This window comes from Aspergillus steynii (genome assembly GCF_002849105.1).
Source record: "Aspergillus steynii IBT 23096 chromosome Unknown P170scaffold_6, whole genome shotgun sequence".
NCBI classification, from domain to species: Eukaryota; Fungi; Ascomycota; class Eurotiomycetes; order Eurotiales; family Aspergillaceae; genus Aspergillus; species Aspergillus steynii.
The window spans coordinates 488,749-507,055 of record NW_020194403.1 but is presented as its reverse complement, the minus strand read 5'-3'; the positions used below and the strand labels follow the sequence as shown (position 1 = coordinate 507,055).

At 50.3% G+C, this 18,307-nt stretch overlaps 8 protein-coding genes across 8 annotated transcripts; 3 read left to right on the top strand and 5 right to left on the bottom strand.

The window, feature by feature from the left end:
* The first annotated feature begins 661 nt into the window (after window positions 1-661).
* P170DRAFT_217005 (uncharacterized protein) lies at window positions 662-1,734 on the top strand. The gene has a single exon (XM_024842840.1). It carries the CDS (start codon window positions 734-736, stop codon window positions 1,637-1,639), a length of 906 nt encoding a protein of 301 aa, XP_024701788.1. The 5' UTR covers window positions 662-733; the 3' UTR covers window positions 1,640-1,734.
* A 231-nt stretch (window positions 1,735-1,965) lies between these two features.
* P170DRAFT_511244 (uncharacterized protein) lies at window positions 1,966-3,186 on the bottom strand (the record flags this gene model as incomplete). The annotated part of the gene is made up of 2 exons (XM_024854867.1): window positions 2,650-3,186; window positions 1,966-2,584 (listed from the first exon to the last, which is right to left on the bottom strand). The coding sequence occupies exons 1-2, from the start codon at window positions 2,988-2,990 to the stop codon at window positions 1,966-1,968; spliced, it is 960 nt and encodes a 319-aa protein (XP_024701787.1). The 5' UTR covers window positions 2,991-3,186.
* Window positions 3,187-4,559: 1,373 nt separating this feature from the next.
* Window positions 4,560-6,594, bottom strand: P170DRAFT_498350 (uncharacterized protein; the record flags this gene model as incomplete). The annotated part of the gene is made up of 3 exons (XM_024854131.1): window positions 4,560-4,760; window positions 4,807-6,193; window positions 6,476-6,594. 3 exons carry the CDS (start codon window positions 6,592-6,594, stop codon window positions 4,698-4,700), a joined length of 1,569 nt encoding a protein of 522 aa, XP_024701786.1. The 3' UTR covers window positions 4,560-4,697.
* A 636-nt stretch (window positions 6,595-7,230) lies between these two features.
* Window positions 7,231-8,607, top strand: P170DRAFT_498349 (3-methyl-2-oxobutanoate hydroxymethyltransferase; the record flags this gene model as incomplete). The annotated part of the gene is made up of 3 exons (XM_024854130.1): window positions 7,231-7,249; window positions 7,589-7,917; window positions 7,978-8,607. 3 exons carry the CDS (start codon window positions 7,231-7,233, stop codon window positions 8,605-8,607), a joined length of 978 nt encoding a protein of 325 aa, XP_024701785.1.
* A 68-nt stretch (window positions 8,608-8,675) lies between these two features.
* P170DRAFT_216983 (amidohydrolase family protein) lies at window positions 8,676-9,802 on the bottom strand. Its single transcript, XM_024842838.1, has 2 exons — window positions 9,594-9,802; window positions 8,676-9,538 (listed from the first exon to the last, which is right to left on the bottom strand). The coding sequence occupies exon 2, from the start codon at window positions 9,435-9,437 to the stop codon at window positions 8,709-8,711; it is 729 nt and encodes a 242-aa protein (XP_024701784.1). The 5' UTR covers window positions 9,438-9,538; window positions 9,594-9,802; the 3' UTR covers window positions 8,676-8,708.
* Window positions 9,775-13,411, bottom strand: P170DRAFT_216994 (uncharacterized protein). Its single transcript, XM_024842839.1, has 2 exons — window positions 12,257-13,411; window positions 9,775-12,203 (listed from the first exon to the last, which is right to left on the bottom strand). Exons 1-2 carry the CDS (start codon window positions 13,198-13,200, stop codon window positions 9,899-9,901), a joined length of 3,249 nt encoding a protein of 1,082 aa, XP_024701783.1. The 5' UTR covers window positions 13,201-13,411; the 3' UTR covers window positions 9,775-9,898.
* A 550-nt stretch (window positions 13,412-13,961) lies between these two features.
* P170DRAFT_477360 (cytochrome P450) lies at window positions 13,962-15,742 on the top strand (the record flags this gene model as incomplete). Its single annotated transcript, XM_024853449.1, has 6 exons — window positions 13,962-14,042; window positions 14,096-14,342; window positions 14,395-15,001; window positions 15,054-15,187; window positions 15,240-15,527; window positions 15,576-15,742. The coding sequence occupies 6 exons, from the start codon at window positions 13,962-13,964 to the stop codon at window positions 15,740-15,742; spliced, it is 1,524 nt and encodes a 507-aa protein (XP_024701782.1).
* Window positions 15,743-16,256: 514 nt separating this feature from the next.
* P170DRAFT_427797 (ribonuclease-like protein p/mrp subunit) lies at window positions 16,257-17,453 on the bottom strand (the record flags this gene model as incomplete). Its single annotated transcript, XM_024847799.1, has 5 exons — window positions 16,257-16,505; window positions 16,557-16,877; window positions 16,931-16,999; window positions 17,054-17,285; window positions 17,338-17,453. 5 exons carry the CDS (start codon window positions 17,451-17,453, stop codon window positions 16,257-16,259), a joined length of 987 nt encoding a protein of 328 aa, XP_024701781.1.
* Between the last annotated feature and the right edge of the window lie 854 nt (window positions 17,454-18,307).

Below are 18,307 nucleotides of genomic sequence, written 5' to 3'. Positions count from 1 at the left end.
GTGTAGATATTCTCTTCTTTTATTTTAATTCATTAAATTACTTTAATTTATTTTTGTTTTCATTTATTCTTGTTTTTCTGACCCTATACCAAAAGTCGAGCGACTAATATTCTGTAGGAAATTGGCAGAGGGGGGTGGTCCACGATAGAACAATTCAATTGACTAGAAAACAGATAGATGAAAGGTTGTTGAAGATGAAGCTCTAGATACACGCAGAAAGGCCCTATTTATGCTGATCAAGGCGGTGATCAACTAATGGAACCTCCCATAAAACATGATCGAATGACATCATCTTGGGATAGGTCAGCGGAACGCTCCGGTAGGCATCCGGAATCTCGCTGAATTCCTACATATTCACATCAACAGGGACAATTCGGAAATATATATTGGGGATCAACTACGGAATAACAGCACGGAAGGCAAATGTCGCACCCAAGCTGCAAGCGACTTAATGGAAGAACCATAGCCAACTTCAAAATATAATTTTCCAACTGCTAGAGCTTATCTTTCGTATTTATTTACTCTCCGGAGCCTCGCGGTGCATTCTCGATCAGGCAAGTGGATGCTGATTTGCTCGGCTGCCCGAGTGGGGCGGCGGGTCGGCATTGCTGGAGCCTTAAGAGTAAGGCGGCTCTTTGTCTATCTTTCTCTTCCCATCGCCCTGATTTTTCGTTCTCACTCCTCCAGTTTCCTGCTCCTGGCCTTCTACAGCTGTTCACAATCAACGTCCATCATGGCCAGTGAAAAATCTCAGAATCCCTTCGAAGACCTAGGCCGACATGCCGAATCCGATGACCCTTCCATCCCCGGCCCGGCCAATACCTCCAATCCCAGCTTCGATCCCCCACCATATACAACAACCCCTGGACCCGAGACGCAGCGGTCGACGTTCCCACCAGCCCCGACATCACCCTCGCAGCGAAACAAACCAATTGCCATCCCCGCTGTCGGTCCCTCCAGCAACTCTGCGTTCACGCGCGCCTACGCCCCCATCCTCACCGACTACAACCTCCCGCGAGAATCCTTCCTCTCCTTCCTGGACCAGCTGAACAAAGTCGTCGCTGCAAGCCCTCCGCTACAGGTCCTAGACGCAACGGGCGGGATACTGCAGTCCGTTCCGATTCTCTTCCCCCTGCACTGGATCGGCTCCGCGGTCAGCGGACTAGCCAACCTAGGCAGCCAGGGCGTCTCGAAGAGTCGCACCGACTCGGCCATTCGTCAAGCAAACAAGGATATCTTCGGACCCCGTGGCTTGAAGGTCGAAATCGCCAAGCTGGACGCCCTGGCTCACGTGGCCAATATCCCGATCCTGGACTCTCAGGGCAAAGTCAGTCGCCAGACGCCTCTTTTGCAACGCCTCCTGAACGAGTCCGGCGACTATATGAGGGAGAATATCCAGGACTTGGACCTGCAGCAGCGACGGGTCAAAATCCTACAGCCGTGGATCGCGGATCTGGAGCTGGAGATTCTGCCGTGGACGACCAAGTCCAAATTGACGCGCTTTAACGCGGCGTTGAAGAAGAGGAATAATCCACCCCAGGCGGAGTCTTCGGCGGACGCGAGGTCTCCTGCCGAAGAGGAGGAGACGGGGTTGAGAAAGGCTCTGTGGCTTATTATTAGGCCGTTGGATGCGAACTGAATGTGCTCTTTCTTCGGTATTTTGCCGTTCCTTGCTATCGATCGAGGACGTTTCAATTATCGTATCTTGTGGGGTGTTCCGGTTCATATCACATGGAATTTATAATGACGATTATTCAATTAATTACTGCGTGTTTGCGCAGCGCTCATATCCATCAAGGCTCAGCGAACGTTTATTAACAAGGGTGCTATGCTACTACAAAAGGGGTATATGAATCAGAACAGAAGTGCAGCTGGTTCGGGCTTGCACACCGACCAGAAAACAGGTCAAATATCACCTCGAAGGCTCATCAGACGGACGTCGTCGCCGTTTGACAGACAATCTCATCATTCTCTCCCCGTCCCCAGCTCGACTGGCTCCGGCGCCGGCACGTGATGAGAAACCGCCTGACCGGGATAAAGCTGGCTCCCCGCAAGCTCTGGCATTGGATGAATTTGCGCGCCAGCCAGCTCGTGCTTCACGTATTGACTCGATTCCGCCGGGTTATGCATCCCGTTGGTGCCAGGTGCCGCGGTGGTGGGAGCGACAGCAGCAGCAGCGTTCGCCTTCCGACGACGAAACAACCAGAATCCCACAGCGACCAGCAGGAGAACAACGCCGGCCGCCACGCCCACTCCGATTCCTGCCTTGGCGCCGCTGGACAGCCCGCTCGAGTCCGGTGAAGAGGTTGCCGCGGAGGAGGTTGTTGACGTGGTAGAAGACGTGGTTGATGTCGGAGCGGACGTGGTTGTCGCCGAAGTGGTCGGAGGGAGCTTATCGGCGGATTGGTATCGAATCGTGACGGCGTACGCGTTGACTCCGTATTTGTCCTCGGAGGTCGTGGTGATGAGTCCGTCGTCGGGGTCATCGGTCGTGTAGGTGTATACTTCGGTGCTGTCGACGATCTTCGTGCACCCGTTGTCGGCATACCAGGGCCAGTAGGTGTCTGTTTGGCAGATGTACGAGCTGCCAAGTCTGTTAGATACTGCCTGCTTGTTCGCTTGTCTTCGTGGGGCTAGCGAAGCACGTACCTGGGACAACACGTCGCTCTGGTCTCCGTTACCGTCCCAACGCTGACCAAATTCGAGCAAGCCTCCGTGTATCCAGTCGGGCACACACCGGGGGAGTAATAAGCGTCTGTCCCCGTGCTCCAGTCGGGCGGCATACAGTCGCTCGCCGTGGACGGCCCAAGATGAAGATACTGGCACGGCGAGGACGTATCGCCAACCATACAGGCGAATCCGCTGGCCGCGTACGGCAGCATGTAGAAGTTATCCGTGCATGTCGGCGCGGGCGTGAAAGTCGTCGTCAGGGCCCGAACCGACGGCGGGGGCCCGTTTGTCGTTGTCGCCGTAGGCAAAGTCGTCGTCATGATCGGTCGTTGCTAAAAATCAGGAGAGGATAAAGTAGTCCAAGTCCTCCACTCGGCTCAACACCAAGACGGTAATCACTATTGCATCAGGAATGGAGCTGGGAAAATAGAACAAAACAAAAACCCAGCGACCCGAACCGTGGGAAAGAAATCCAACAGCGGAAACATCGGGAAGGGGGAGCAGCTAGACACCGCCCGTTCGATAGTCAATTCGTGATTCTCTCATCCCTCAATGCTAAAGAGACCCGCTCATGGACCGCAGGAGCTCAGCTAGCCGGTGCGCCATCGCGTTTCAGGCAAATACGCTGATCCTTCGCGCGATCGGCGTCTGATATTTCCTCCCTTGTGGCTTTAAACCACGCGATTCCTTCGTTTCGCACGGATCCGCGGGTTGTGATTTGCTGCTGTTGAAGGCACTTTGAAGTGCAATTTCCCAGGCCCACAGCCGTTAAAGCTTCATGGTGCTATTGGTTACAGGGGATATTCTACGGATACGGAATAGAGGCTCAGCCTTGTCGCAGTGGAGTTTGCGGAGTTATCTATCATCAAACGGAGTCCTCCGTATGCGGTGGGATCGGAAGGACTTGACAAATAGGCCCCGGCTACGATCAAGTCCATTCGATCGGATTCTCTGCGGAGTATTGAGCAGAGTTTGGATCAGGGCCGTGGCGTGTTTCGTGGATGAGACCGTCTCGGGAAGAGATTTTGCGACGGCGGTGACTAGGTGATGGGCGGTTGGGGGCCAAAACACTTATTTCTAGCTAGTCTCCAACTGATGAATGCTTGATCAGCTATTCTTGGGGCCATTTGGTTTGCGAATTGGATGTCATTCCAGGTCCATGAGGTCGGCGACAGTTGCCTGATAAGCAAGCCTGAGCGTTATACTGTCTTGGATGGGGTTTCGGGTTAGGTACCCCTTGGACGGACATTTTGTGAGACTCTCCCCAGACGGGCCAAGAACAGATCCTTTCGTTGGCAGGCACTGATAGAATTCTCTTGTACAGTGCCCTTGCAAACACTTACACAGTAAACTGGGGACCTTCAGCATACTCTGCTGTCGTCAGTCTGTTCTTCATAGGGTTTGTCTGGGTCATCTGGCACTAACCACATCTGGACTAATGCGATTCCTACGCTGCCTTCCCTGTTCGGCTTAGCTCGAGTCACCTGCGCGCCGGCCGTGCCAAATGAATTCGGCGAGCTCAACTCGCGATGTTTTGGAGTCTCGTTGTCTGGGCTCAGCCGCTCACTCGAGTCTCACTCTGACACCAAAGCTTGTCTCGTTTCGCCCCGGACGCACCTCGACACCCTACAAGAGATGTGGTGCTCGGATCTAAATCAACCAACATCCAAGAGCGCGAGACTAATCTGAGGAAGCTAAAAATAGTCCCTACAAGTAGCAGATGAGAGAGAGATGGCAAGGATGGGGTGAGAACCGATACTCTATCTTCGGATTATTCTTTCCATACGGACGGATTTTGATGTTCATCTGATTCTGTCTTCTCTGGCATATTGTTTTCAGGGTGTCAGTACACGTCTCCGCCATGGAATTGGATTCAAATTATCTGTAGAACGGCTATACAATTTCATGCTGTTTGTTGGAAGAAAAAAGTCATTCATGCATTATTTCCTGAACTTGTCCAATTTTGGCTTGGGGAATGCTTGTCTCGTCAAAACAGAACGCCTGTCATAATCCATGGAGTGTTGGATCTATGGCATCCCACCGAAGTCCAATTCCGGGCATCTCGGGGAATTCAGGGGCGCCAGGCGCATCTAAAGGCGATCGATCATCGATCATGATAGAGTCTGCCAAGCCAACCTCCCTCCGAAGCGCCTCGATCCAGGCCGGATCATCAGCATAGGTCTGATTCCAGGGATCGTCATCGCCGTACGCAATCAGACGAGCCTGGTCCTGGACCATCTGGTCAGAAGGATGAACCCCAGCGGCCATCTGCTCACGGAGATACTCATGAAGTGCTTGCCGGAGCCCCGTGTACCGACTCAGAGCATTTGGTGCTTCGTTGGCAAGAACGGACGGTTCGTCTTCGAGCGTTCTCAACGCGCTGCTGGTCTTCCACGGATCCATTGTGCGTCGCTCCTGACCGATCAGATACGGCGGCATCGCGTTCTCCACGAGACGCTGCACATCCGGCTCGAACCCCCACTCGCCTTTCCATTGGTTCATGTCCGCGCCTCGTTTGAAGTGGTCGGCTATGTGCTCGACTCTTTCTTCCCAGGTTTCGAACGTCGTGGCGCAGAATCCGCAGCGGGAGATCAATCGCGTTGTTGAGTCCCGCCAGTTATCCATGGAGACGTGATAGTCGACGTCATGTGTCAGTCGGAGATGTTGTCGAAGGTGGTCTTTGCGGAGGAACGTTCGTTTCTCAGGTGGCTTTGTTCGACAGGCGAGATAGTTGTGCGTTTCGAGGTGCTCCGGATCGGTGATTACCTCGCGGCAGAAGGCGCATGTGTTCTCCCCGTTCGCTTCGATGATCCCACCGTCGGGAGCGCAGAGCCATCGATCGACGGGTATATGCAGGGCCTTTTCATGTCGTTGCCAGTCGTATTTGTTGCGGAATGCATCGGAGCAGAATGTGCATTGATAGGGGCGTGTTCCGTGCTCTTTGCGGTGCTTTATCGACTCCATCGGGCGAGGGGGTTTGCGGCGACGACGCCGGGTTCTCATGCTGGGAAGAGGCGTCGGTGGGCGCTGAAAGGGAGTCGAGGTGTGAGAATGTTGATATGATATGTCGGAGCCCGACGACTGGCTGTGTTCGATGGAAGGCGCCCCGAATAAGAACGAACTGTTTGAACTGTTACTCGACCCGCCGTCTAGAGGTACACCACCCTGAGTCGAGCTTTGATCGGATGAATATGGCGTGTCTGCCAGCGCGCGCATGATGTCTGACGTAGCAGCTGCTTCGGTCTCGGGCGGCGAGTGTTTCCATCGTTCGAGCGGTGATAGGAAAGCGCTGTTGACCTGGTCTGTTGATGGGGTTTGGAGTGATCCGATCAGTCTGCGTCGTCGCGCGTTGGTGAACCAATTGGCGATTTGTGTCTTGCTGAGTCCAGTTTGTTCCGCCAGTTCATCCTTTTCCTCGTCAGTTGGATAGGGATATTCCTGGTGCTGATACAGCCATGAATTTAAGATCCTCACGGCATGAGTGTCCAGTCGCTGGTATTTCCTTTTCTGGCTGGACGAGGCTCTGCTTGACGAGGCAGATCCCCCCCGACTCCCTCTTGCAGAGCCAGCATGGAACGATTGAGAAGATTGCAGACTAGAGCTGTCGCCTGCAGGGGGCCCAGCATCTCGAGAAGACGCTCGGCAAGAGCAACCTGCATTCACGCCATGAGGACACCAGCGATCGAGGCCCGGGGACTCAGACGCGTGCGTCGATGCTGATCGCACAAAGGCGACAGACTCAAACGCGGCGGGTGATTCGTTGATATCGGCCTCGTAGGTGACGACCTGCGAGTCCCCCAGCGACAATCCTAGCAGAGGATCAAAAGGAACAGCATTACTAGACGGGGGGCTCGGAGAACCGATATGAGGCAGGGACAGCACGTCTTCGCAGAATTTGGAGAAGCTTTCGTCGACGTGACTCATCCTGTAAGGGGCTGGCAGAGTCGAAAGAAGAATGGAAGGAGGCCGTGGGTCCCTGCGCCCTTTGAGTGACATTAAGCACTGGTCTCGGATCCACGGTTCCGCTTCGTGTTTACTCTTGAGATTGAGGCTTCATCAACGTCAAGTCTGGGTGATGATGTCATGATATTCTGGGGTATCATCTTCACAATCTACATCTTATCCTATCTTTACTACGAATTTTATTTATTATCTAAGCTCAAAAATTAGAAAGCTACTGAAAAAGAAGCTCCGATTACTTGCCAGAGTTTTATAATCAATGCGCGCCCTGTGTCACGGAGACCCACTAGCCGAGGATCAGCGACGATATCCGTGTCCGAACTCGGCCTGATTCAATGATGGCGATTTTGCTTGGATTGATTTCAACGATGCTTCGGTGTATATATTTGCCCTAATCGCAGAGAATAGAGGTACTCGGTGAACTAAGGAGTCTGCATTCCGTTAGGCCCTCGATCTTCAGTAGCAAAACATATTGCCGACGATCTTTATAGTGGTCTGTCTCCGTAAATCAAGCCAAATAACATTACAGATTTGGTCTCTTCAGGCAATACTTTGGACCCTAAAGCGTATTATATTACTCTTTAAAGCCAGCCTTAACCAATGTTGGGGAGTTTACCGCGTACAATCTCGGCATTTGCGACTTGAGCCTGGGCAGCATCCATATAAAATGAAGCAATCCATGCCGGCACGAGCATGATTCCTCTTACCTATCAGAGAGCGCACAGGCATTGAAGGACCCATATCGCGATACTGCGAAGTACGCCGCATATACCAGAACGCCAGCAAGTTTATAAGAACCAGAGCGATCATACTTTTGTACCTTCTCAAATTCCTCACTCAGTTACATTAGCCTTTCTTTTTACTCTCCAGCAATGTCCATACTTTCCAAAAAAAATGCCTTTTCCGATATATATAAGGCCTTCAAGATTGCCTTTCTCGCTTTTTAAACCTAGTACAGCCTATTCATCTACACGCCTGCCCCCGACGCTCCAACCAATCCGGCAAAGCTGCCAGTCTCCAATCTCATCTGCTTCCACTGAACCGCGCAAAAAGGTCACCATCAAAACATTGCAATCACTCCATCGACGCGGAGAGCCAATTGCTGTCCTCACCGCTACTGACTTCCCAAGTGGCCATGTCGCCGAAGCCGCAGGGATAGAGGTGGTTCTGGTTGGCGATAGTCTGGCCATGGTCGCACTCGGAATGGACGATACCAACTCGATCACCATGGACGAAATACTAGTTCATTGTCGAAGTGTGTCAAGGGCCGTCAAGTCTGCCTTTACTGTATGTCCTGTGCTGGTGCAAAACTGCAGAGAAGAGTGTGATACTGACGGGAGTTTCTAGATCGGAGACCTCCCCATGGGCTCCTACGAGTGCTCTCCCCAGCAAGCCCTGCAGTCCGCTATCCGAATGGTCAAAGAAGGCGGAATGAAAGCCATAAAGCTAGAATGTGACGCTGAGATGGCGCCGACTGTTCGATGCATCACCACCGCTGGGATCCCCGTGATGGCGCATATTGGGCTAACACCGCAACGGCAGCATTCGATTGGTGGGTTTCGCGTGCAGGGCAAGACGGTCGCCGGGGCTGCCAAGGTACTGGAGGATGCAAAGGCAGTGCAGGAGGCCGGCGCGTTTATGATTCTGATCGAGGCGGTGCCGGCAGAGGTCGCTGCTATTGTTACTCGACAGCTTCAAGTTCCGACTATTGGAATTGGTTCTGGAAATGGATGCTCGGGACAGGTGTTGGTACAGCTTGATATGTTGGGGAATTTTCCGGAGGGACGCCATGTGCCGAGGTTTGTGAAGACATTTGCGGATGTTTGGGGTGAGGCGAAGAGGGGGGTTGAGAGGTATAAGAAGGAGGTGAAGGGTAGAGAGTTTCCATCGGAGGAGTACACATATCCGGTCTCTAAGGAGGATTTGGAAGAGTTCGAGACCTTGGTCAGGGATATTCCTGACGGAAGTAGAAATTAATGTGGGAGGCTTGGTTCCCTAGGGTGCAGCTCGACATCATGAAGATAGCATGAAGGACAAATGTATAGATTGAAGAAGCTAGACTACTATGAATACCTCAATCACAGCACAGATTTGGCCATCGGTTTACCCAGTTCAGGCAGCTTCAAGACACGAACAGCATTCCGACCCATAAAGTCCTCGAGAACACTCTTCCTCAAAGCACCCTTCTCCACCAGTGTCTCATGAACATGATTGACGCACGCCTTCCACTGTAACTGTGGAAAGTTAGTACCAAACATGAACTTATACCGACCAGTTGTGTTCGCGAACTGCAGAAACTCCGGCGCATAGTACTTGGGCGACCACGCGCTGGTATCAATATAGACATTCTTATGCTTCCACGCAACGCTCACGGTATCCCCCGCCCAAGGCCATCCAATATGTCCACAGATGATCTTCAAGTCGGGAAACTTGAGTGCAATCGTATCGATGTATGGAATGGGGCGTCCGACCTCACTCGGACACAGGGGACCGGTATGACCGACCTGAGTCAGAAATGGGATATCCAGTTCAATGCACTTCACGAACAGCGGCCAGTAATGAGGCCCAGTGGGTGGGAGACTCCACAGCCAAGGCACAATCCGTAGGCCCTTGAATCCCTCAACCTTGACGTAGTGCTCTAACTCTTTGACCGCGTTCACTGGGTCATGCAGGTCGACCGACGCAAGGCCGAAAATGCGATCGGGAAAGGCTCGTGTGTATTCGGCGACATCTTCATTCGAGAAGGTCGCACGTCCAGGACGATGCCAGGCGGACATGCACATATGCGAGATTCCCGCCTCATCCATTAGCGCGACGACTTCCTCTGGGCTGCGTTTGCGGCGGGCCCATTCAGGGTCGGCATGGCTGTAGGTAAAGAGGTTGTCTGTCTCAGGATGGCTGTACCCAGCTGCAATCTGTTTGTCAGTATCCCATATTGATATTGCACAAGTAGGCCTACTCACGCCGGGCGGATTGGCCCAAACATCGACGATAGAGTAAGAGAAAGTGCTGGGAGGCATTTAGGAGACGAAGATTGAATAAAGACGCTACAACTATATAGTTGTCTGGTAAGCTCGTAAGGGCTAAGTAGTGTGTATTGAGCTCAAGCTAAACTGCTGAACATGGCGGGTCTTTATCCCCGGAAACAGAGCATCCCCGCCCTCTGCAGCTCGGCAGTGTCTTGAACAGGGCGTGGGGACATGTATGACGCGAGGGGTGAACACGAGAGCAATTAAACACTTTAGTATGGCTCAACACCTTAAGAAGCTCACATCGATGTCGACGAGCTTGCTAACCAGCGCTTTAAAAGCCCCAATGGCATGTGGTCAATAGATTGCATGGTTTCCTCGCCACCTATACCAGGAAACCGTGCTCTAAGCTGGACGATCTCATCCTTTCGGTCTTGTTTATGAAGGATTGCTAACAGGATCTCCGCAGTTGCTAAGGTTCGTGGACTCGCCAAGTCGACTGATCCAAGCTTTTCTATGCTTGAGAGAAGTGTGTTACAACATGATTCCGCTTCGGCTAGTCTCCCCTCGTGCAAAAGGACATATGTGTAGCCCCATTGGAGATGAGTTCGGTCCGGGTGCTCGAGTGGCACAATGTCATGAAGCTGTTCGATCAACTTACCAGCTTCCTCCCATCTTTCGCAATATATGTATGCTCTGCAGAGATTCCCTTTCGTCATAATCATGCCCACATGGTCTTCGCCGAGGGTACGGACAACGGTAGGAACGATTTCTTCCAAGATGCGCGCTGCATCGGCAAATTGACGACGCTCGCAGTAGATTTTGGAAAGATCATTGATCGACCATAACGTATAGGCATGTTCCTCACCAAGAATCCTTTTCCTTCCCTCGAGCGTACCGATGACGTGGCGTTCCGCTTCATCCAGATTGATTTTCTGGGCGCACAAATTCATCCCAAGCTCGTTTCGCACCATCAGTGTGTCAGGGTGGTCGGGGCCGAAGAAATGTGTGCGCTTCTCAAACACCATCTCGAGCAGTTGCTGGCTTTCTGAGAGTTTTCCTAAATGAAGATAGGTCCTCGCCAGATTGAACATAGCGTTCAATGTCAACGGGTCATCCTCTCCTAGATATAGCCCCAGGATCCTCACTGCAGCCTCTCCAGCTCGTTGGGACAAGCTTCTCTGACCAGCTAGCCACAGTGAACGCGTCAAATCATCCAATGCAATTCCGTACGAAACGTGGCGTGGTCGCCATGGAGGCCAAGTAATCCAATATAACAACGATGGGCGGACCCACCACTGCATCGTCCATATCTCTCGTTGGATCGTGACACATTTTCGGATATCAAATAGATTCCAGTACGTATTTGCCAGAGCACGCTTCGCATTGATTGTGTCACAATGCCATTTCCCGAGGCGTTTGATTCGAAACTCCACCACAGAGTTTTGCAACGCTCGAGCCCGTTTCCACAGACCTAACTCTGCATAGACGAGGCCAAACCTTTCAAGAAAACAAGCATGTTCGACTGTACAGGGAAGGTCCGAATATGTTGTTCTCAGTAAGGAAACACATGCATCAATATGCGGTAACAGATGTCTCCGGAATGTGCGACCGGATGTCTCAAGCTGCAATGAGATTGAACTGGCTATTATTGCAGCAGTAAAATCTAACCAATCGCGCTGCTGTAACTCGGTCAAACGTTCTCGGGCCCATTGATGTATAGCGGGATGCAGGGAGAAATGTTCTGCTGAGATACGCTGGCTTGACCGGGAAAATGGATCATCTGCACGAGACATAGAGATAATCGAATGGTCATAAAGTACTCGGGCTGCTGCTAGAACTCGATCTTGGACTTCTTGTGTTGATTTAGGCGCAAAGAGAGGAGGGATTTGGACTGTAAACTTCATCCTTTTGACACCATCCGACGCCCTGGAAAATACGTCTGCAGGAATGGAGGCAAAGTGCATGAATGCGAATATGTGAATCAAGCAAACGGCATCTTGATAGCGCTGGGTTGTGCCACTGGTAATCTCCTGAAATGGTAGCTCCCAGGTAGCAATGATGTTGGCATCTGTAGCGCAGCGAATGCTCCGGCGACTGAGCAATGTTCTGCGACAGCCAAGCAGAGATTCTAGGTACCGTTCCAATGGCAAGAAGCTCTCGCGGATTGTGGCAGCTGCCTGCTTAAGGGCGAGGGCCAGGTACCCCAGTTCCGAAGCAATTTCTTCGGCTGGCTTCCGGTTTGCTATATTGGATGACTGCGGGTCACCTTCTGGATACGCCAAGCGGAGAAGAAGAGTGATCGCCTCCTCCGGGTTCATGCCCTTGAATTGAAACGACTGGATGGTACTGTAGATCCGAGCCCCCGGATTGCGGGTGGTCACTAGAATATGACCGTTCCCAGCCGACGGAATAAATCTTGACAGATCCATTTCGGGATGATTGGCATTGTCCAAGATTAAAAACCACGGCTCATAGGTTTGGGATAGCCATTCTAGAGCCGCGCTTGCTTCGCCGCCCTTTCCAGCTTTCTGGCTTATGTTGCTGTAGCTATTCTCTGCGTTGATCTCAGTTGAACAATCAACCAAGAAAAGTCCCCAGTACCTTAGAAAAAGATCAGCACGGATGCGGTATCATAGATAATACGACTTACTCACCTTTGGCGGTTTTCTTCGGCATACTTCAGACAGAATCGAGTCTTGCCAGAACCTGGAAGCCCATATATCACACATATTTTGGGAGCTCTGATACCGGTGTCTCTCAAACGTTCTGTTAGAAGTTCTGCTTGCTCTTGTCTGCCAACATAATATCCCGATTGAGGGGGGACCATCCAGTATGTGTGTTTATATGGAATCATATTCTCATCAGGTAAGACATCAAGATACATCGGGACCTGTGGCGTTGTTTCTAGGCGAATCGAAGGAATAGGTGAAGTTGATCTCGACGGTATGCTGGCGTTGGAATGTAGATATGCCTGAATGCCAGATAATTCATGGATTCGTTGTTGCTGCATTATTTCGGTGTCCTGTTGCCACCTTGTCTGGATGGATTCAACAGCTTTTGAGATATAGCTATCCAGCGCAGCGAAAACCAGACGGTATCCGGGTGAATCCTTGCGACCGAACTTCACAATGCTGGAGTGAGTCGCATTCACTCCGCATTTATCTACATCGCTCCATTCTGGTGGAGCTGCAGACATCCTCGGCACGACTATTGCCTTTGTATGCCCGAAGTCGGTTTCCGCCTGCTCCCAAAAATTGTAAATTGAAAATATCTTCACCAGTGGCGCAAACTGATCGTTGATTTCCGCCAACGTTTCCGATCCCTCCAACAAAGTCAGTGAAAATTGGCTGGGACCTGAGTATTTCTCCGAGTGAGTATATGAGACAGAGTCCCCGGGCATTCCATGATGTGGGGTTGCCATGAACAAAATGCCATATGTTGATCGAAAGATGGACCTTTGGTGTTCGACTTTAGGATCCTTCCTGGAATTAGAAAAGGATAAAGCTCGCTTAACCAGTAATCCACCAAATCCATGGCAAATGAATATTATGGGTCGTTCGGTCGCTCTTTGAATTCGTCGCTCCGCCACCAGTTCCATCACCAATCTGATAGATTCGTCATAAATCCCACTTGCCGCCGGCCCGCCCGGGGCGATGAGACTATCGGCATCATATTCGTAGGAGAGGACTCGAGTTCGATATTCTCGAAACGGAAAAAGGTCGCGTAACCATATTTGACCTGTACTGGGGTCACTCCATGTTTCCAGCCCTGTTTCGTATAAACCATGGACGGCCACGATACTTTATGAATAAATTAGGTTTGCGATCTACTTCAATTTCAGAACACGGCGTCACTCACTCGATAACAGGATCATACGATGCTGCTATGGACTCGTCACATTCCGTCAAATCAGTAACGGACATGTTGCTTTGGCGCTCGAGGCTTCATTATGGTTTCGCGCCTCAAAACTCAGAAAGACGAGCAAAGTCTGGGTCAAAAGGCTCCACAATCAGATGTTGCACATCGTTGTTTATGAGAGGGGGGCGCCTTTGCGTCGGCTGACATCCGCTGTGTGTTGATTTGTTTCGAACCGGAGCGGGCCGCCGATGCACCCCTGCTCGGATTTCTCGGCGGCGTGTTGATCATTGGCGGATATGAATAGCTTCATTCCGTCTCGCCAATCGGAGGGAATGTTGAAGCGCCCGGATGCAAGAACCCCCTCTTCCTGTCTGCCGCCCAAAATACGGTTGCATCGGAGTGCCCATCACGTGTTACTGCGCCGCAGGTGCAAATTAAACAGCCTCGCGGCGCGCTCAGGTCGCAAGCTTCCTGGAAAGTTTATCCTCAATTGACGAGAAAATGTATATACTGCTGTCTGTCTTGATCAGCCTACTTTGTTTTATTCTCTATCGTGTTTATAGAGCTAGACGCTATCGCCAGGTAAACCTGCCACGAGGTCGGGAGCGTGGAAAACCCGAGCTAACACTGTGCAGGAATATGATGCCATTGCCCGCCAACATGGATGTCTTCCGCCACCAATGCTCCAGAATCAAAGGCCCTTAGGGGTTGACAGGCTGGAGCAGATCTTCCGGGCAAGCAATGAATCTCGCTTAATGGAGCTGTTTCTGTTCCATTTTCGCCAAACCGGATATACCCTCCAGCAGGTGTTTCTATTGACACCCGCATTCGGCACCGTTGATCCCGCGAACCTGCGAGCTATGCTCTCTTCAAAATTTGCCGGTACGGAATAAAAGTACTCCTTTCACAATTTAGATACTGATGGTGTATCTAGACTGGGACAATGGCCCGCGACGAGCTATCACTTTTCCCATGTTCGGGGATGGTATATTCACGCAAGAAGGCGAAGCGTGGAAGCATTCGCGCGAGATTCTCAAGCCTCAGCTCTTTTATAGGACATATGAAAATCTAGAGGTGTTCAAGCAACCAGTGGAAGATCTGCTGAATGCGATTCCGCAGAAAGGAGGCGTTGTCGATTTACAGCCTCTGTTTTTCCGCCTCACGTTGGATGTCACGTCTGCATTCTTGTTCGGCGAATCGACATACACATTGCGATCACCAGTTGTCGCAGGGGAGAACACATTCGCAAGCGCCTTTGACACTGCCCAGAAATATGTTGTTGAGAGATTCCGTCTATTAGATCTATATTGGTTAATTGGCGGTAGAGAATTCCGTGAAGCGTGTGAACGAGTACATCGATTCGCTGATCAGATCATCGATCGAAACCTCAAGCCAGAGACAACGGAGAAGTCAAATGGCAGTGGCAACTTTCTCAATTCAGTTGCCAAAGAGTGTCCCGACCGTGATGCTCTGAGAGGCCAAATTGTCAACATTCTTGCTGCAGGCAGGGACACTACGGCTTGCCTTCTTTCCTGGACATTGTAAGAATTAATCTCAGTCATGGAGTGCTGTACTGACTCGATTTAATTTTAGCTTTCTCCTTGTCCGTCACCCTCACGCCATGCAAAAACTACGGGAAGAAGTCGCCGAATTGAAGGACAAAGGCGATGACATAAACAGGGCAGATTTGCGGAAAATGAACTACCTGCAGAACGTGATGAAAGAAAGTGAGATATAATCATCGTCTTCAATGCCCCAACTCTTTGCTAATCGTGCCAGCTCTCCGTCTATATCCCTCGTTGCCCGTGAACACTCGAACCGCGAAAAACACTACCATCCTCCCCACCGGAGGCGGACCCGACAGAAAGTCCCCTGTTTTAATTCCAAAAGGCTCTGCCGTGGCATACAGCGTATATACTCTTCACCGCAGACCAGACCTTTATGGTATGGATGCTGAGATCTTCCGTCCTGAGCGCTGGGATGAAGATATGCCGTTGAACCAGGACCCCATCACCCAGCAATGGGGCTACTTGCCATTTAGTGGAGGTCCTAGAACTTGCTTAGGACGTGAGTGTTTTTCAATTATTGGCAAATAACCAAACTAACAATCGACAGTTGACTTTGCGCTCGTTGAAGCGGCCTACACGATCGTGCGGATCATGCAGAAATATCCGAATATCAGACTTCCAGAAGCAGAGACTGTGGAACTAACTGGTGTTGAAAAGCAGAATGTTACCTTGGTCCTCCAGATCAAAGATGGCTGTAAAGTTGATCTAGCATAGATAGAGATTTCTCCGAGGGGCTTTGTTCTCCGATCTTTCGTTCTTTATAGCTTTTGCGAATTGGCCATCCCGCAGTTTACAAAAGACCGCGTCATTGGCTTGTCTATCAGTCATGATTGTTTAGTTTTCGTTATATTCCTCTCAGCTTAACTCTTTATAAAGCAGGGCTCGTGGGTTATGTATTTATATGGTTGTTGTCAAAATCTGACAAGAATACTACCGCCAACCTAGGTCTCAATCGCAGGCGTAGGTTGTTCACAGATTCTTAGGGCCCCTATGGTGATCGGAAACGACCGAAAAAATGAATTATCGGTCCCATCGACTGCATTCGGATTTCTATTTGGTTGTTGCACAGGACAACACAGTCGTACATGCTGTCGCATGTATGCGATGACCACGGAGGGTACATGGAGGGGTAGACAAGCGCGAAATACTTGGCAACTTGCACCTCAGCGCTTCGACACTTTGCAGTCTGAAAAAGGATTATACAATGCTTGATAAAACTGAATACCAACTAATCACTTTCATGATAAATTTCCCGCGCCTCGTTTCTCCGGATCGACCTAATTATCTCTCTTGTCTCAGTCCACCGCCGCTTAATTTTGCTCGGAGCCTCGTCGGAATAACGCATCAGTGTAGCAATAACAAGCCTATAGCCGGGTGACGTCCGTGTTGCAAACTTGCATATACTGTGATGATCCGCTTTGATTCCTGCCCGGTCAGTGTCATCCATTATAGGGGCTGCGGACGTTTGTGCCACAATCTAGTTTCATAATCAGTATGGCGTACAACGTGAATAAGATGTCAGACTCACGTAATCCCATTTGACCCCTAAGTTGGACTTTTGCTGTTCCCAGAAAAAGAACACATGGAAGTGCCTCATCTTAGGTTGGAAGTTATCCGTGATATCTTGTAGAATCTCTGACCCTTCTCGTAGGGCTTCTAGTAGCTGGGAGCCTGTGTCGACTACTTTGGATGGTAAAACATTAACCATGCGTTGCACGTAGTTTGCGAGGATTGCTTTGCTGCTTCCGTGATGAGGAGTGCCGAAGAACATGATCCCGTAGGTCGAAACAAAGATGGAATGGATATGCTCTGTCTTCTTTGCCTTGCGGCTTTCCGAGTAAATCAGTGCCTTGGATAAGTCAGTATGTTGGTTGGTGTCCCCATGCAGGGTGCGAATCTTACTCTCTTGACTATGATCCCACCTAGCGAGTGACACAAGAAAATAATCGGCCTTTCTGTCGCCCTTTCTATCTGTAGGTTATCTGTTAGCGATGATTTTATTAGCTTGAATAAGGCACAATTTACCTGCCGATCGGCTGCCAACTCTTGGACTAACGTGGTCGCATGCTGGAGTATCGTGTCTGAAGAGGTCCTACCAAACACCGCGGCCACAGACGCCGGATAGCTGAATGTCAGGATACGACAATCAGGCATGTCCTTGGGGAGCATTGCCTGGTCCCCTAGCCAGAATTTGCCAGTCTTTTTTGATGTGAATGATTTGAAGGCATCTCCGTTTAACCCGTGCACTGCAACAATACTAGGACAAAGTGAGCTTCCATCTGGTTCCGTTTTCCCGTTGTTCAACTTACTCTATAACTGGATTCTCTCCGCAATAAACGGTGGTCAAAGCCGCAGTCTCCTCTTCTTCGCTTTCGGATGTGTCTGACTCCCTCAGTTCCTTTCTTTTCAGAATTATTCGAGGCATTTGAGTTTCTCTATAACCAGAAGAAATTTGAAGAGAAGTTCCACGACTAAGATTTGCAAAACCGCGCTCCTATATATCGAATTGTCGCGGCGCATAATCTCTCAAACTCGAGCACACAGGCAACCATGAAAAGAGGGGAAGCCCGTCAATTTCGATCGAGCACAGTACTTTGAGCTGTGGCACGCATTACCATTGAAGATTGGTTGAGAGGCTAGATCATTACTTGCTCAGCCTTGTTCAACGGCGCGTATTGAACAGGGGTGGATTTGTCATCGTCCTGTTGGATGTCTACGCGCTGCGATCGACCGTCCGAATCTGCGCCACATGCTACGTATGTAGCAGGGAACCAAGCCACTTCTAGATCATCAGGGGTGTGCTAATAGCAGTTGCACTCCAGGTGGCAGTGTTTTGCGATTAACAATTTTCAAATTCATCAGGGTACTTGGAATCAATCATCGGATCCATTATGAGAGCTGACTGGTATTCTGAGGGAGACGGCTGAATGATTCGTTCGAGGGATTGTTCTAATGTGTGATCAGAAGGACGATAATTTCTTTCTGTTTTTGCTGTTAGTTAGAAAATGCCCAAAAATATTATCCTGCACTAGAACAGCGTGTGGCTATATTCACTCATATCCTAAAAAGTGATGTACTTAGGTTATATCACAGCATGATAGTAAGAGATATAGTTCAAATAGTCAAATTGATTGAGACTGAAGTGTTTGAAAAAGCTCATTGCCGATGGCTTTGTCAGGATATATTTTGTTCCAAGGGTAGGTAACACGTCATTTAAGGGGGCCCATGAATTCATAATTGACGACATACTGAGAAACGGAAAACCCTCCTTTAAACTCC

Coding starts and splice junctions, on each gene's coding strand:
- P170DRAFT_217005 (XM_024842840.1), top strand. CDS start 734: ATGGCCAGTGAAAAATCTCAGAATCCCTTCGAAGACCTAGGCCGACAT.
- P170DRAFT_216983 (XM_024842838.1), bottom strand. CDS start 9,437: ATGGATGAGGCGGGAATCTCGCATATGTGCATGTCCGCCTGGCATCGT.
- P170DRAFT_216994 (XM_024842839.1), bottom strand. CDS start 13,200: ATGGAACTGGTGGCGGAGCGACGAATTCAAAGAGCGACCGAACGACCC. Junction 12,204..12,256: donor GCCGAAGAAAACCGCCAAAG/GTGAGTAAGTCG, acceptor TCTTTTTCTAAG/GTACTGGGGACTTTTCTTGG.